Source organism: Mustelus asterias, chromosome 9 (assembly GCF_964213995.1).
Source record: "Mustelus asterias chromosome 9, sMusAst1.hap1.1, whole genome shotgun sequence".
Classification (NCBI taxonomy): domain Eukaryota; kingdom Metazoa; phylum Chordata; class Chondrichthyes; order Carcharhiniformes; family Triakidae; genus Mustelus; species Mustelus asterias.
Genome location: NC_135809.1, coordinates 139,487,345 through 139,505,801, shown reverse-complemented (window position 1 = coordinate 139,505,801; position 18,457 = coordinate 139,487,345). Strand labels below are relative to the sequence as shown.

At 43.9% G+C, this 18,457-nt stretch overlaps 1 protein-coding gene across 2 annotated transcripts in view; it reads left to right on the top strand.

Moving 5' to 3' along the window:
- The window catches only part of caprin1b (cell cycle associated protein 1b), a 271,770-nt gene extending 262,923 nt beyond the window's left edge, over positions 1-8,847 (top strand). For both annotated transcript variants that reach the window (XM_078221064.1, XM_078221066.1), the window contains one exon: positions 8,565-8,847. In XM_078221064.1, coding sequence (XP_078077190.1) covers positions 8,565-8,647 — 83 coding nt within the window. In that variant the 3' untranslated portion in view covers positions 8,648-8,847. The remainder of the gene's footprint in view (positions 1-8,564) is intronic.
- Positions 8,848-18,457: the final 9,610 nt, after the last annotated feature.

Genomic DNA, 18,457 nt, shown 5'->3' with positions numbered 1-18,457 from the left:
TTTATGCCAACTCTTTGCTTCCTATCTGATAACCAGCTTTCTATCCATGTCAAGACATTACCTGCAATCCCATGTGCTTTAACTTTACATAGTCTTTATGTGAGACCTTGTTGAAAGCTTTCTGAAAGTCTGAATAAACCACATCCACTGGTTCTCCTCGGTCAACTCTACTACTTACATCCTCAAAAAATTCCAATAGATTCGTCAAGCACAATTTCCCTTTTGTAAATCCATTGCTGACTTTGATTATACCACTGCCAAGTTATGAAATCCTTGACAATGGATTCTAGCAACTTCCCCAGTACCGATGTTAGGCTCGTTGGTCTATAGTTCTACCTACCTTTTTGAATATCGGGCTTACATTAGCTACCCTCTCGAGTCCAAAGAATTTTGGTAAATTACCACCAATGGAGCTGCTGTTTCCAGGGCCACTCCTTAAGTACTCTGGGTTACTCATACTTCTCATGCCCTCTTTGAGTTTTGCTTTTTGTGTGGGTGCATGTGACCTTTGTATTCCGCTCCAGATCTGTTAGTCATGCACATGGGCCTGACCAACTTTAAAAATCTAAACTTTACGTCTTTCCCGGCCAGTGAATGCACGGGAGGTCGAGCTTCATTGGGTGTTGGAGATGCTGACCGTTGAGCTGAAGATGAGGATTTTAATTTAATTACATGAATTTTGAATGTTTCTTTGCAGCACACTTTATTCGGGGGGTGGGGGGGGGGGGGGGGGGTCTTTGCGGCACGCAAGTGTGCCATGGCACATTGGTTGTGATTCACTGGTCTAAAGTAGCTAAAATGGCTAGAAAAGTCAGGATTATCACTGAAAAATAAATACAGGGTACCTGTAATAAGTTTATTTTTGACATGTTCACCACAACAATCAGAAGGTAACAGTGCAGACAAAAACCTAGACTTCCCAAGGTAAAGGTTGATGAGGTTCAAACAGTGTATGTACTCTTTGTACAGGGATTAGTGGGTAAAATATGTGGGAGTAGGGCCTGGGTGGGATTGTGGTCGGTGCAGACTCGATGGGCCGAATGGCCTCCTTCTGCACTGTAGGGTTTCTATGATTCTATGATTCTTTGGATGTGTTTGATTTTTGGATAAAAGGATACTCAACCTGTATAATGCACAACCGCTTTCAGGTTAATGTATAATGCACCCCCTTCTGAACTTCCTTTAGTACTCTGGGATGAAGATTATCAGGACCTGGAGATCTATCCACCTTTAATTTCCCCCAAATCATTTCTCTACTATGTTGATTTCCTTCAGCTCCTCAATAAAACATGTTTCAGCACCTTCTGGTACATTATTCATGTCTTTGTGAGGACTGAAGCAAAGTACAAATTTAATTCCTCAGCCATTTCTTAATTCCCTGTTCGGAATTCTCCTGTTTCTGACTGTAAGGGGCCTACATTCGTTTTTGTCAATCTTTTTCTCTTTACATACCTATAGAAACTTTTACAGTCAGTTTTTATGTTCCTTGCTAGCTTACTTTCATACTCTATTTTTCCAATCTTAATCAATCCCTTGGGTCCTTCTTTGCTGAATTTTAAACTGCTCCCAATCCTCAGGCCTATTGCTTTTTCTTGTCAGTTTGTATGCTTCTTCCTTGAATCTGATACTATCTCTAATTTCACCTTGTAAGCCATGGTTTGGCCACAATTCCCTCACCACTCTTGTGCCAAACAGGAATAAACAACTTTTGGAGTTACCTATTCGTTCTTTAAATGCCTACCATTGCTTGTCCACTGTCTTTCCTTTCAGTAATGTTTCCCAGTCCATCATGGCCAATTCATGCCTCATACCATCATAGTTACCTTTATTGAGATTCAGGGCCCTGGTCTCAAAATCAACTACATCACTATCCACCTTGACAAAGAATTCTACCATATATGTTCACTCGTCCCCAAGGGTTTTCTCTCAGCTAAATTGCCAACTAATCCTTTCTCATTGCACAACACCCAGTCCAAGATGGCCTGCTCCCTTTTTGGTTCCTCTACGTATTGCTCCAGAAAGCCATTTCCGTATGCACTCCAGAAATTCTTCCTCTATTGTACTGTGACGAATTTGACTCTCCCAATCTCTATGCAGGTTAAAGTCGCCCATAATCACAGATGTTCCTTTAATGCATGCTTCTTTGATTTCCTGTCTAATGCTTTTCCCAAATTACCACTACCATTTGGTGTTCTGTATATCACCCCCACCAATGATTTTTGCCCCATGTTGTTTCTTAACTCGAGCCATACAAATTCCACATCATCTATGCTAATATCTTTCCTCAATATCGTATCAATATCATCTTTAACCAACAATGCAACTCCACCACCTTTTCCTTTCCATCTGTACTGTCCTTATTAAACACTGAATGGCCCTCAATGTTTAGTTCCTTGCTAACCTTGAAGCCATGTCTCTGTAATGCCAACTATACTATACCCCATTACATCTATCTGTGCAAATAATTCATCCATTTTGTTTTGAATGCTCTGAGCATTCGGATACAAAACCTTAAGGTGGGCACTTATAACATTTATTTTCCCTTTCCTACTATTCTTGCTTGGTCCTTATCTGACTCTGGCCCTTGATTTCTCTGTCTATCACTTTCCTTATTCTCCTTACTGTATTTTCTTCTTGTTCTTGGTTCCCCCTGCTCTGAATTGTTGCAAAGATTCCTACCCCCTTGCCACATTAGTTTAAATCGCTCTAGAAATATTAACTTTAGGACTTCCATTATTCTGTTTAAAAGAGGGAATGAGCAATATTTTTTTCTCTAATTAAGATCCTCCAAAGCAACCCCTGATTTTTGTTTAAGAAGCAATGAATATTGATGGTATAAGTGAGGGCATTTTCTGGGAGCAGTTAGAGATGCTTAGTGGTGAGAGAGGGTAGGTTATAGCAGAAGAGAATTAAGAGGGATAAGAGAGAACGTGGAACTATAGAGCAGTGAGCCTAACATCAGTACTGGGGAAGTTGCTAGAGTCCATTATTAAGGATTTCATAGCTCAGCATTTGGAAGGCAGTGGTATAACCAGACAAAGGCAGCATGGATTTATGAAAGGAAAATCATGCCTTGACGAATCTATTGGAATTCTTTGAGAATGTAACCAGTATAGTTGACCAAGGAGAACCAGTGAATGTGGTTTATTTAGACTTTCCGAAGGCTTATGACAAGGTCTCAAATAACAGACTACTATGTAAAGTTAAAGCACATGGGATTGTGGGTAGTGGGCGTTTGATAAGGTGCCCCATAAAAGGCTGCTGAAGAAGATTAGGGCACACGGAGTTGGGGGTAGTGTGTTAAAGTGGATTGGGGACTGGCTATCCGACAGGAAGCAAAGAGTCGGAATAAATGGGTGTTTTTCCGGTTGGAGGAAGGTAACTAGTGGCGTGCCGCAGGGATCGGTACTCGGGCCGCAACTGTTTACCATTTATATAGATGATCTGGAGGAGGGGACGGAGTGTAGGGTAACGAAGTTTGCAGACGACACAAAGATAAGTGGAAAAGTGAATCGTGTGGAGGACGGAGAAGATCTGCAGAGAGATTTGGACAGGCTGAGTGAGTGGGCGAGGATATGGCTAATGGAGTATAACGTTGAGAAATGCGAGGTTATACACTTTGGAGGAAATAATAACAAATGGGATTACTATCTCAATGGAAACAAATTAAAACATGCTACTGTGCAAAGGGACCTGGGGGTCCTTGTGCATGAGACGCAAAAGCCCAGTCTGCAGGTACAACAGGTGATCAAGAAGGCAAATGGGATGTTGGCCTATATTGCGAAGGGGATAGAATATAAAAGCGGGGATGTCTTGATGCACCTGTACAGGGCATTGGTGAGGCCGCAGCTGGAGTACTGTGTGCAGTATTGGTCCCCTTATATGAGGAAGGATATATTGGCATTGGAGGGAGTGCAGAGAAGGTTCACCAGGTTGATACCGGAGATGAGGGGTTTGGATTATGAGGAGAGGCTGAGGAGATTGGGTTTGTACTCGTTGGAGTTTAGAAGGATGAGGGGGGATCTTATGGAGACTTATAAGATAATGCGGGGGCTGGATAGGGTGGAGGCAGAGAGATCCTTTCCACTTAGTAAGGAAGTTAAAACTAGAGGACACAGCCTCAAAATAAAGGGGGGTCGGTTTAAGACAGAGTTGAGGAGGAACTTCTTCTCCCAGAGGGTGGTGAATCTCTGGAATTCTCTGCCCACTGAGGTGGTGGAGGCTACCTCGCTGAATATGTTTAAAGCGCGGATGGATGGATTCCTGATCGGTAAGGGAATTAAGGGTTATGGGGATCAGGCGGGTAAGTGGTACTGATCCACGTCAGATCAGCCATGATCTTATTGAATGGCGGGGCAGGCTCGAGGGGCTAGATGGCCTACTCCTGCTCCTATTTCTTATGTTCTTATGTGTCTTGAGATGGTTAGAAAGATGGTTAGCGAATAGGAAGCAAAGAGCTGGCATAAATGGGTCTTCTTCCGATTGGCAGGCAGTGACTAGTCGGGTTCCGCAGGAACCTGTACTGGGACCCCAACTGTTCACATTATATATTAATGATTTGGAAGAGGGAACTGAATATATTATCTTCAAATTTGCACATGACGCAAAGTTGGATGGGAGGGTGAGCTGTGAGGAGGATGCAGAGATGCTTCAGCGTGATTTGGACAGACTGAGTGGGCATATGCAGTATAATATGGATAAATGTGAAGTTATCCACTTCGAAGTAGAAAAGGTTGAAAGTTTCAGGTTTTTAGGTGTCCATATCACCAACAACCTGTCCTGGTCCCTCCATGCAGACTCTATAGTTAAGAAAGCCCACCAACGCCTCTACTTTTTCAGGAGACTAAGGAAATTTGGAATATCCACTACAACTCTCTCCAACTTCTACAGATGCACCATAGAAAGCATTCTTTCTGGGTGTATCACAGCTTGGTATGGCTCCTGCTCTGTCCAAGACCGCAATAAACTACAAAGGGTTGTGAACGAAGCCCAGTCCATCACTCAAACCAGACTCCCATCCATTGACACTGCCTACACTTTCCACTGCCTCGGAAAAACAGCCAGCATAATAGAGGACCCCACGTACCCCAGACGTACTCTCTTCTACCTTTTAGAATTGGGAAAAAGATACAAAAGTCTGAGGACACGTACCAACCGACTCAAAAACAGCTTCTTCCCTACTGCCATCAGACTTGAATGGACCTACCTCGCATTAAGCTGATCTTTCTCTACACCCTAGCTATGACTACAACACCACATTCTGTACCTTCTCCTTTCCTTCTCTATGAACAGTATGCTTTGTATAGTACACAAGAAACAATACTTTTCACTATACATGTGACAAATCAAAAAAATAGGCGGATTATCACTTGAGTGGGTGTAAATTGAAAGAGGTAGATACTCAGCGAGACCTTGGTGTCCTCGTGCATTAGTCACTGAAAGTAAGCGCGCAAGTACAGCAGGCAGTAAAGAAGACAAATGGTATGTTGGCCTTCATAGCGAGAGGATGAGAGTATCAGAATAGGGATGTTTTACTACAATTATACAGAGCATTGGTGAGGTCACACAAGGAGCACTCAGCAGTTTTAGTGTCCTTATCTGAGGAAGGATGTCCTTGCTATAGAGTGAGTGCAGCGAAGGTTTACCAGGCTGATCCCTGGGATGGCAGGTCTGTCAAAGAACAAAGAAAATTACAGCACAGGAACAGGCCCTTCGGCCCTCCAAGCCTGCACCGACCATGCTGCCCGACTTAACTAAAAACCCCTACCCTTCCAGGGACCATATCCCTCTATTCCCATCCTATTCATGTATTTGTCAAGACGCCCCTTAAAAGTCACTACCGTATCCGCTTCCACTACCTCCCCCGGCAATGAGTTCCAGGCACCCACTACTTTCTGTAAAAAATCTGCCATATGAGGAAAGTCGGTTAGGATTATATTGAAGTCTAGAAGACTGAGGGGGAATTTCGTAGGAACTTATACAATTCTAGCGGGATTAGACAGGGTAGATTCAGAATGTTCCTAATGTGGGGGAGTCCAGAATTAAGGGTCATAGTTTGAGGATATGGGGTAAACCTTTTAGGACTGAGTGAATCTAGTGAATGTGTGGAATTCACTACCACAGAATGTAGTTGAGGCCAAAATGTTGTCTGATTTCAAGAAGAAATTAGATACAGCTCTTGGAGCTAACGGGATAGAGGGATATGGGGCGGGGAGGAAATCAGGATATTGAATTTGATGATCAGCCGTGATCAAAATGAATGGCAGTACAGGCTCGAGGGCTGAATGGCCTACTCCTATTTTCTATGTTTCTATCAATTGTTTTCAGCCTGTCTAACTTATTACAGGGTAGATCATCCTTGGTTTTGATTTGTGAATATTAGCAGTGCTTTTCCCTACAGGGAGATAGATACCTGCAAGCATTGAGATCTTAATTCAATGTGGAGTTTACTGATTAAGCTGAAACTTAATTGAAATGTCCAGCTCTCTTGCTGGAGCTAAGCAGTTTGCTACAAATTGAAGATTATTTTAACAAATGGAACGTACTGCAAGCGTTTCTACTTATCCCTAAGGTACCATTGCTAAAGCAATAAGAAAATATAGTTGCAGAATGGCTACTGAAAGGATATTTCCCCTTGTGCGACAGACTAGAAGTGGGGACACTTTAAAAATGAGTCACTACTTAAGACAGAGATGAGAATTTTTTCTGAGGGTTGAGAGTCTTTGGAACCCTTCTGAGGCAGTGGGAGATAACTTCTTGATTAATAAGGGAGTCAAAGTATATCGGAGGTAGTCAGTAAGACCAATCTCACAGCTATGATATTAAATAGTGAAAAGTTTAACAACACCAGGTTAAAGTCCAACAGGTTTATTTGGTAGCAAAAGCCACACAAGCTTTCGAGGCTCTGAGCCCCTTCTTCAGGTGAGTGGGAATTCTGTTCACAAACAGAACTTATAAGACACAGACTCAATTTACATGGTTGGAATGCGAATACTTACAACTAATCCAGTCTTTAAGAAACAAAACAATGGGAGTGGAGAGAGCATCAAGACAGGCTAAAAAGATGTGTATTGTCTCCAGACAAGACAGCCAGTGAAACTCTGCAGGTCCACGCAACTGTGGGAGTTACAAATAGTGTGACATAAATTCTGATTCTAGGATCGCATGATAAAGACTCAGGAGGAAAAAAGCAGAAATATTTATGTGAAATAGTGTGACATAAACCCAATATCCCGGTTGAGGCCGTCCTTGTGTGTGCGGAACCTGGCTATCAGTTTCTGCTCCGCGACTCTGCGCTGTCGTGTGTCGCGAAGGCCGCCTTGGAGAACGCTTACCCGAATATCAGAGGCCGAATGCCCGTGACCGCTGAAGTGCTCCCCAACAGGAAGAGAACAGTCTTGCCTGGTGATTGTCGAGCGGTGTTCATTCATCCGTTGTCGCAGCGTCTGCATAGTTTCCCCAATGTACCATGCCTCGGGACATCCTTTCTTGCAGCGTATCAGGTAGACAACGTTGGCCGAGTTGCAAGAGTATGTACCGTGTACCTGGTGGATGGTGTTCTCACGTGAGATGATGGCATCTGTGTCGATGATCCGGCACGTCTTGCAGAGGTTGCTGTGGCAGGGTTGTGTGGTGTCTTGGTCACTGTTCTCCTGAAGGCTGGGTAGTTTGCTGCGGACAATGGTCTGTTTGAGGTTGTGCTGGAACACATCATTAAATAGTGAAGCAGGCTGAAAGGGTCCAAATGGCCTATTCCTCATTTGCATGTTTGTATGTATGTCTTGGTTCTGTTTTCGTTCTGTGCGTTCAATAAAAATAAAATGTATTTATTTCAATTTCGACATTTGAGAATGATGTCTGCAATTTGTTGCATTGTTGACTCTTATCTCACAAACTTCTGTTTATTCTGCACTCCAAATACCCTCAATTAGATTTATATTTGTAACATTCTTCTTGATGAATAAAACAAAGTGTTCATGACAATTCAAAGATTATAATCTGCAGAGTTTAGCATCAGTGTTGTTTCAACTGATTAGTGGCTGGAGTAATCTCAAAACGTGCAGATTTCTAGTGACAAAGCCTAGCACCTGAAGAACACCACCGTACTATGTTTTCTTTTGTTTTTGGGTGGTTTCTTATGTGAAATATTCCTAAATACTCATGCTTGTTAAAAGAGCTTTTACTTAATGTAGCAAAAATCTGTGTCTCAAAAAGAAATGCACATGGTGTAGGAGCTGTGGCAAATATTTAATAGTGCTCTCAAAGCAATAGGTTTCTAGATTTTAAAGCAGAGAGTGGATCGGTGTGTAAGCAACATAGTTCCTAAAAAAATGTATTCTTTAACCAGGTTATATTTAAAAACGTCCTTCAAGTATGACCAGCTGGTTGAAGGGTAACAACTAAAATTCCAGCGTGGCAGTCCTTAACCAAACTCTTTGGTGGATCACGTATTTTCCTATTTTTATTTTGCTGTTTTATTGGGCAGGTTGTACTCCACTCAGAAGATTTTATATTCAGTATTGACTGGGAGATCAATTATATTTATTTTTGGTCTTATTTTGCAGGCCGGGCAGGATTGATAAGGCCCAGAGGTATGAATAAAAAGATAATAACTGCGACTCAGCTGACAGCTCAGGAAGTGATTTAAACTGGACCCTCCCTCCCCATGCCTGATGGAAGGGCTTTTTGTGCAACTGTGAAATATTTCAGACAGCAATCATAACAAATACCACAAGAATTCATGGATTATTGTACCCTTGGCAACCTTACTTGTAACATCCAACTAGTCCCTGACAGTGGAATCTAATGCCTCCTTTGTGGCAGTGATTGCACATTGTGATTTTTTTTTTAAGTACCCTCAAATAAACCACACACTGTAACAAAAACAAAATAAATAAAAGTTTTTACAAAAATTGAATCATGATTTCAGGTTTTTTTGTGGTCTGTGTCTGGCCTCTATTTAATTTTCCTTCTAAAATAGGCTTCTGCATTGGTACAATTTACAGCGGAATTTGCACAAGTGTCTCAATTATTTTCCAATTAGATTTCTAAGCAAAAGTCCATAACATTTCTCCACATAACCACTCATTTTGCAATTGAGTCTTAATGAACAAAATATTTGAGTCAAATGAAAATAAACATCACTTAATGTAGGATGGCAAACGTCTACTATCATCTTGAGAGAACATGGTAAATGATTAGTGGAGCATTTTTTAAAGATCATTTTTGTTCATCGTTTGACAGCGAGTGTTGGATTCTCATCTGAGACGAGTTTTTACATAGCTGCCTTTGTAGAGGTGAAGGAGAGTTTGTTAGGTGGCTTCCATCCCTTATTTCAGTTGCTGACTTCATCTGAATCTAGACCGAGTGCTGATAGACTGTAACTATGTTGGAACCTGCCTGACTTGTAACAATCAAAAAGTAAGATCTGTATCTTTGTCACCCAATCCCATAGAACATAGAACAGTACAGCACAGAACAGGCCCTTCGGCCCACGATGTTGTGCCGAGCTTTATCTGAAACCAAGATCAAGCTATCCCACTCCCTATCATCCTGGTGTGCTCCATGTGCCTATCCAATAACCGCTTAAATGTTCCTAAAGTGTCTGACTCCACTATCACTGCAGGCAGTCCATTCCACACCCCAAGGTAAAGCATAGGTACATTTAAACAGATTAGAGATTGAATATAGGCCGTTCCTGAGTGAATAATAATTAACCAATACAGATCAAGATCCACAATTGTTCAGGAAAATAAAAGAGCAATGGTATTAACAACATAGGTAGGAAGAGTGATGAGGTCCTGCAGCAGCAGTTTAGGGAGTTAGGTAGAAAGTTAAAAAGCAGGTCCTCTCGGGTTATAATCTCAGGATTACTCTCTGCGGCACGTGCTAGTGAGACTAGAAATAGGAAGATAGTGCAGCTCAACACGTGGCTAAACAGCTGGTGTAGGAAGGAAGGTTTCAGATATCTGGACCATTCCAATCTCTTGTACAAGTCCAGAAGTACGGGTTACATCTAAACTGGAGGGGCATAAATATTCTGGCCGGAAGGTTTGCTAGTGTCACTGGAGGATTTAAACTAGTTTGGTAGGGGAGTTGGAACCAAAGCAAAGATGAATTAACTGAAGGGGAACCAGAGTAAGGCCAGTAAGACTCGGAGAAAGAGCAGGCAGAGTGTGGTTGCTAATCAAAGAGGGTCTGGTGGACTGAAGTGCATTGGTTTCAACGTGAGAAGTATAACAGGTAAGGCAGATGACTTTAGCTTGGATTAGAACTTGGAACTATGATGATGTTGCCATTATAGAGACTTGGTTAAGGGAAGGATAGGATTGGCAGTTCCAGGATACAGATGTTTCAGGCGGGATAGAGAGGGATGTAAAAGGGGTGGGGGAGTTGCACTACTGGTTAAGGAGAATATCACAGCTGTACTGCGGGAGGACACCTCGGAGGGCTCATACAGCGAGGCAATATGGGTAGAGCTCAAGAATAGGAGTCACAATGTTGGGGGTTTACTATAGGCCTCCCAACAGCCAGCGGGAGATGTAGGCAGATTGTGGCACGGTGCAAAAGTACCAGGGTTGTTGTATTGGGAGATTTTAACTTCCCCTAGATTGACTGGGACTCACTTAGTGCTAGGGGTGTGGATGGGGCAGAGTTTGTAAGGAGCATCCAGGAGGGCTTCTTGAAACAGTGTGTAGATAGTCCAACGAGGGAAGGGGCCATACTGGACCTGGTATTGGGGAATGAGCCCAGCCAGGTGGTCGACATTTCAGTCGGGGAGCAGTTCGGGAACAGTGACCACAATTCAGTAAGCTTTAAGGTACTATATAAGACCCTCGTCAGACCCACTTGGAGTACTGTGCTCAGTTCTGGTCGCCTCATTACAGGAAGGATGTGGAAAAGATTGAAAGGGTGCAGAGGAGATTTACAAGGATGTTGCCTGGATTGAGTGGCATATCTTATGAGGATAGGCTGAGGGAGCTCGGTCTTTTCTCCTTGGAGAGACGTAGGATGAGAGGAGACCTAATAGAGGTATATAAGATGTTGAGAGGCATAGATCGGGTGGACTGTCAGAGGCTTTTTCCCAGGGTGGAAATGGCTGCTACGAGAGGACACAGGTTTAAGGTGCTGGGATGTAGGTACAGGGGACATGTTAGGGGTAAGTTTTTCACACAGAGGGTGGTGGGCGAGTGGAATCGGCTGCCGTCAGTGGTGGTGGAGGCAAACTCAATAGGGTCTTTTAAGAGACTCCTGGATGAGTACATGGGACTTAATAGGATGGAGGGTTATAGGTCGGCCTAAAAGGTAGGGATATGTTTGGCACAACTTGTGGGGCCGAAGGGCCTGTTTTGTGCTGTAGTTTTTCTATGTTTCTTTCTACGTTTCTATGTACTGATGGATAAAGATAAGTGTAGTTCTCAGGAGAAGGTGCTAAATTGGGGGAAGGCTAATTACAACAATATTAGACAGGAACTGAAGAATGTAGATTGGGGGCAAATCAACATCTGGTATGTGGGAAGTATTCAAGTGTAAGTTGATAGGAATTTGAGACCAGCACATTCCTGTAAGGATGAAGAACAAGTTTGGCAAGTTACGGGAACCTTGGATAACGAGAGATATTGTGACCCTAGTCAAAAAGAAAAAAGGAAGCATTTGTCAAGGCTGGGAACACATGTAGCAAGTGTGCAATATAAGGAAAGTAGAAAGAAACTTGAGCAAGGAGGGCTAAAAGAGGTCACAAAATCATTGGCCAGCAGGATTAAGGAAAATCCCAAGGCTTTTTACACATATATAAAGAGCAAGAGGGTAGCCAGGGAGAGGGTTGGCCCACTCAAGAACAGAGGAGGGAATCTATGCGTGGAGCCAGAGGAAATGGGCGAGGTATTAAATGAGTACTTTGTATCAGAACTCAGAGAAGGACTTGGTGGATGAGAGTCTGGGGATGGGTGTGCAGATAGTTTGAGTCATGTTGAGATCAAAAAGGAGGTGGTATTGGGGTTCTTGAGAAACATTAGGGCAGACAAGTCTCCAGGGTCTGATGGGATATACCCCAGAATACTGAGAGGGGCAAGGGAGGAAATTGCTGGGGCCTTGAGAGAAATCTTTGTGTTCTCACTGGCTGCAAGGGAGGACCCAGAATATTGGAGAATAGCCAATGTTGTTCCTTTGTTTAAGAAGGGTAGCAAGGATAATCCAGATAATTGCAGGTCAGTGAGCCTTACATCAGTGGTAGGGAAATTATTGGAGAGGGTTTTTTGAGACAGGATTTACTTCCACTTGGAAATAAGTGGACATGTCAGCGAGAGGCAACATGGTTTGGAGGAAAATTGAGTTTAGGAGTCGGGAGATGATGCTGCAGCTTTATAGGACCCTGGTTAGACCCCACTTGGAGTACTGCGCGCAGTTCTGGTCACCTCATTACAGGAAAGATGTTGAAGCCATTGAAAGGGTGCAGAGGAGATTTACAAGGATGTTGCCTGGATTGGGGGGCATGCCTTATGAGGATAGGTTGAGGGAGCTTGGTCTCTTCTCCCTGGAGAGACGAAGGATGAGAGGTGACCTGATAGAGGTTTACAAGATGTTGAGAGGTCTGGATAGGGTAGACTCTCAGAGGCTATTTCCAAGGGCTGAAATGGTTGCTACGAGAGGACACAGGTTTAAGGTGCTGGGGGGTAGGTACAGAGGAGATGTCGGGTAAGTTTTTCACTCAGAGGGTGGTGGGTGAGTGGAATCGGCTGACGTCGGTGGTGGTGGAGGCAAACTCGTTGGGGTCTTTTAAGAGACTTCTGGATGAGTACATGGGATTTAATGGGATTGAGGGCTATAGATAGGCCTAGAGGTGGGGATGTGATCGGCGCAACTTGTGGGCCGAAGGGCCTGTTTGTGCTGTGGCTTTCTATGTTCTATGTTCTATGTTAAAATGTAATGGTTTGATTAGTAAGTTTGTGGATGACACAAAGGTTGGTGGATTTGTGGATAGTGATAAGGACCATCAGAGGATACAGCAGGATATAGATTAGTTGGAGACTTGGGCGGAGAGATGGAAAATGGAGTTTAATCCTGAGAACTTTGAGGTAATGCATTTTGGAAGGTCTAATAAAGATAGGAAACATACAGTAAATGGCAGAACCCTTAGGAGTATTGATAGGCAGAGGGATCTGGGTGTACAGGTACACAGGTCACTGAAAGTGGCAACGCAGGTGGAGAAGGTAGTCAAGAAGGCATACGTCAGGGCATTGAGTTTAAAAATTGGCAAGTCATGTTGCAGCTTTATAGAACCTTCATCAGGCCGCACTTGGAATATAGTGTTCAATTCTGGACGCCACACTACCAGAAAGATGTGGAGGCTTTGGAGAGGGTACAGAAAAGATGTACCAGGATGTTGCCTGGTATGGAGGGCAGTAGCTTTGAGGAGAGATTGGAGAAACTTGGTTTGTTCTCACTGGAACGACGGAGGTTGAGGGCGACCTGATAGAAGTCTACAAGATTGAGGGGTATGGACAGAGTGGATAGTCGGAAGCTTTTTCCCAGGGTGGAAGAGTCAATTATTGGGAGCATAGGTTTAAGGTACGAGGGTCAAGGTTTAAAGGAGATGTACAAGGCCAGTTTTTTTTACACAGTGGTGGGTGCCTGGAACTCGCTGCCTGCCGGGGGAGGTAGTGGAAGCAGATACGATAGTAACTTTTATGGGGCATTTAGACAAATACACGAATAGGATGGGAATAGAGGAATATGGTTCCCGGCAGGGTAGGGGGTTTTAGTTCAGTCGGGCAACATGGTTGGTGCAGGCTTGGAGGGCCGAAGGACCTGTTCCTGTGCTGTAATTTTCTTTGTTTTTGTGAAGGGGCGGTCGTGTCTCACTAACTTGATTGAGTTTTTCGAGGAAGTGATGAAGATGATTGATGAGGGTAGGGCAGTGGATGTTGTCTACATGGACTTCAGTAAGGTCTTTGACAAGGTCCCTCATGGCAGACTGGTACAGAAGGTGAAGTCGCACAGGATCAGAGGTGAGCTGGCAAGATGGATACAAAACTGGCTCGGTCATAAAAAACAGAGGGTAGCAGTGGAAGGGTACGTTTCTGAATGGAGGGCTGTGACGAGTGGTGTTCCTCAGGGATCAGTGCTGGGACCTTTGCTGTTTGTAATATATATAAATGACTTGGAGGAAAATGTAACTGGATTGATTAGTAAGTTTGCGGACAACACACAAGTCGGTGGATTTGCGGATAGTGATATGGACCATCTGAGGATACAGCAGGATATAGAGCAGTTGGAGACTTGGGGCGGAGAGATGGCAGATGGAGTTTAATCTGGACAAATGTGAGGTAATGCATTTTGGAAGGTCTAAGATAGGAAATATACAGTAAATGGCAGAACTCTTAAGAGTATTGATAGGCAAAGGGATCTGGTGTACAGGTACACAGGTCACTGAAAGTGGCAATGCAGGTGGAGAAGGTAGTCAAGAAGGCATACGGCATGCTTGTCTTCATTGGCCAGGGCATTGAGTTTAAAAATTGACAAGTCATGTTGCAGCTTTATAGAACCTTAGGCCGCACTTGGAATACAGTGCTCAATTCTGGTCGCCGCACTACCAGAAAGATGTGGTAGAAAAGATTTACCAGGATGTTGCCTGGTATGGAGAGCATTAGCTATGAGGAAAGGTTGGAGAAACTTGGTTTGTTCTCACTGAGATTGAGGGGTGACCTGATAGAAGTCGACAGGATTATGAGAGGCGTGGACAGTCAAAGCTTTTTCCCAGGGTGGAAGAGTCAATTACGAGGGAGCATAGATTGAAGGTGCGAGGGACATCTTAAAGGAGATGAACGAGGCAAGTTTTTTTTTAACAGAGTGGTGGGTGCCTGGAACTTGCTGCTGGGGGAGATAGTGGAAGCAGATACAATAGTGACTTTTAAAGGGCGTCTGGACAAATACATGAATAGGGGAATATGGTCCCCAGAAAGGTAAGGAGTTTTAGTTAAGTCGGACAGCATGGTCGGTGCAGGCTTGGAGGACGAAAAGGCCTGTTCCTGTGCTGTAATTTTCTTTATTCAATCGTATTTGAGTAGTTAGAGCTAATTAAAAATTCAGGCCTGGAATGCAGTGCTATTGGTTCTGGTAAAAACACATGATAAAATGCACCTAATTAAATTTTTTAATGTATTAATGCACTGTCTCCATAAATCAGTGTTCCTTTTCATTAAGTTATTATTGTGATAAATGAAAATTTGGAATTTTGATGGAGTTTTATGGTATTGAACTCAATCAAGAATGAACTGAAGTTACTGTGGTTTTTCCTCCAGTATTTCTGGTAGTTATCAGAACCATCACGTGCAAAGATTTGGGATGTCAATCTATTTTTGATAGATTTATACTTTCAAACTGGAGATATTGGAGAGAATTTATACTATGACAACATTGGCTATTGTGAGTATTGGATAACCTAACCAGCATCATCCTTGGAGACAAAGGCACACCCAACCGAGTTAGCCTTGAAAGGTCCTCAAAACGTGGCGGTTTTTGCCTAAACTGATGCACTCGTCCACAGAAGAGTTGAACAATACACTGGCTGAAAGTTTAACTATCACGCAGTCAAAAAAGACTTGTGCTCGATTGGGCGGCACCATAGCACTGTGGTTCGCACTGCTGCCTCACAGCACCAGGAACCTCGGTGCGATTCCAGCCTTGGGTGACTGTGTGGGGTTTGTATGTTCTCCCCATGTCTGCATAGGTTTCCTCTGGGTGCTCTAGTTTCCATCCACCATCTAATGATATGCAGGTTTGGTGCATTGGCCACCTTAGTGTCCAAAGATGTGTAGGTTAGGGGGATTAGCATGGTTAAAGATGAGGGTTTACAAGGATAGGGCCTGGGTCGGATGCTTTGTCAGTGCAGACTTGATCAGCCGAACGGCCTCCTGCACTGTAGGAATTCTATTTAAAAAATGCTCCATCACCATCCAGTCCAATGCAAGGCAGACTCACTAGCAGTGGCAGTACAGTGCCAGGCAATCAGGAGGGCATGGAACTGGGCGTCTTCAATATCGACTTTGAGCCTCAAAGTATCATGGAATCAAGCCAAACACGAGGGAAAACATCCTGATTTCGACCTACTGCACTTCTATGTTATATATCCCTTGGTAAAAGCACTGAGGATAGCAAAGGCAGAATCAACTCTTGGTGGGGGATATTATTGTTCATGTCATAATAATGAAGGAAAAAACACCAAATTACATCTGGAAATATTGGACTTTAAATCAAACCTGAGTTTTTTTAATGGACACAAGCCACAGGCTGAATGACTGCAGGGTGATTCTGAGAGAGAATGGAAATGCACCGTTACCAGACAAGGTATTTAAAGCATCCAGAAATTCGTTACCATCTCTGTTAAAGGTAAACATACATAAACTAGAAGCAGGAGTAGGTCATTCAGCCTTGCGAGAATAAGGGGTAAACCTTTTAGAACTGAGGTGAGAAATTTCTTCACCCAGAGGGTGGTGAATGTGTGGAATTCACGGCTATAGTATGTAGTTGAGGCCAAAACGTTGTCTGATTTCAAGATGAAATTAGATATAGTTCTTGGAGCAAAAGGGATCAGGGGGAAGGGAGGCATCAGGATATTGAATTTGATGATCAGCCATGATCAAAATGAATGGCGGAGCAGGTTCGAAGGGCCTCGTCCTGCTTCTAGTTTCTATGTTTCCCTTGTTAGAATGTTATAAGTTTCTACGAGATCCCCTCTCACTCTTCTAAACTCTGGTGAATATAATCCTAACTGACTTAGTCTCTCCTCATATGACAGACCAGCCATTCCGGGAATCAGCCTAGTAAACCTTAGCTGTACTCCCTCTATAGCAAGGTCATCCTTCCTCCGATAAGGACACCAAAACTGCACACACTACTCCAGGTGTGGCCTCACCAAGGCCCTGTACAATTGCAGCAATGATGTGGAAATGCCGGCGTTGGACTGGGGTAAACACAGTAACCTGGTGTTGTTAAACTTCTTAAAGTCCAACAGGTTTATTTGGTAGCAAATGCCACTCGCTTTTGGAGCGCTGCCCCTTTGTCAGGTGGAGTGGAGAAATGCTCACAAACAGGGCATACAGAGACACAAACTCAATTTACAGAATAATTACAGATTGGAATGTAGTCTTTACAGATAATCAAGTCTTAAAGGTACAAGCAACGTGAATGGAGGGAGCATTAAGCACAGGTTAAAGAGGTGTGTATTGTCTCCAGACAGGGCAGCCAGTCAGATTCTGCAAATCCAGACAAGCTGTGGGGGTTACAGATAGTGTGACATGAACCCAAGATCCTGGTTGAGGCCGTCCTCATATGTGCAGAACTTGGCTATCAGTTTCTGCTCAGCGACTCTGCGTTGTCGTGTGTTGTGAAGGCCGCCCTGGAGAACACTTATGCGAAGATCAGAGGCCGAATGCCCGTGACCGCTGGTGTTTCCAACAGAAAGAGAACATTTTTGCTTGGTGATTGTCGAGCGGTGTTCATTCATCCGTTGTCGTAGCGTCTGCATGGTTTCCCCAATGTACCATGCCGCAGGACATCCTTTCCTGCAGCGCATCAGGTAGACAACATTGGCCGAGTTGCAAGAGTATGTAGCGTGTACCTGGTGGATGGTGTTCTCACGTGAGGTGATGGTATCTGTGTCGATGATCCGGCACGTCTTGCTGTGGCAGGGTTGTGTGGTGTCGTGGTCACTGTATTCCTGAAGGCTGGGTAGTTTGCTGCGGCCAATGGTCTATTTGAGGTTGTGCGGTTGTTTGAAGGCAAGAAGTGGGGGTGTGGGGATGGCCTTGGCAAGGTGTTCGTCTTCATCAATGACATGTTGAAGGCTCTGCAGGAGATGCCGTAGCTTCTCCGCTCCGGTGAAGTACTGGACGATGAAGGGTACTCTGTCCACCGTGTCCTGTGTTTGTCTTCTGAGGAGGTCGGTGCGTTTTTTCGCTGTGGCGCGTTGGAACTGTTGATCAATGAGTCGAGCGCCATATCCTGTTCTTAAGAGGGCATCTTTCAGTGTCTGGAGGTGTCTGTTGCGATCCTCCTCATCCGAGCAGATCCTGTGGATACGGAGGGCTTGTCCGTAGGGGATGGCTTCTTTAACGTGTTTAGGGTGGAAGCTGGAGAAGTGGAGCATCGTGAGGTTATCCGTGGGCTTGCGGTACAGTGAGGTGCTGAGGTTAATGGAGATGCGTGTGTCCAAGAATGCAACCGATTCCGGAGAGAAGTCCATGGTGAGTCTGATGGTGGGATGGAACTTGTTGATGTCATCATATAGTTGTTTCAGTGATTGTTCACCATGAGTCCAAAGGAAGAAAATGTCATCGATGTATCTAGTGTATAGCATCGGTTGAAGGTCCTGTGCGGTTAAGAAGTCTGATTCGAACCTGTGCATGAAGATGTTGGCATATTGAGGTGCGAATTTGGTCCCCATGGCTGTTCCGTGTGT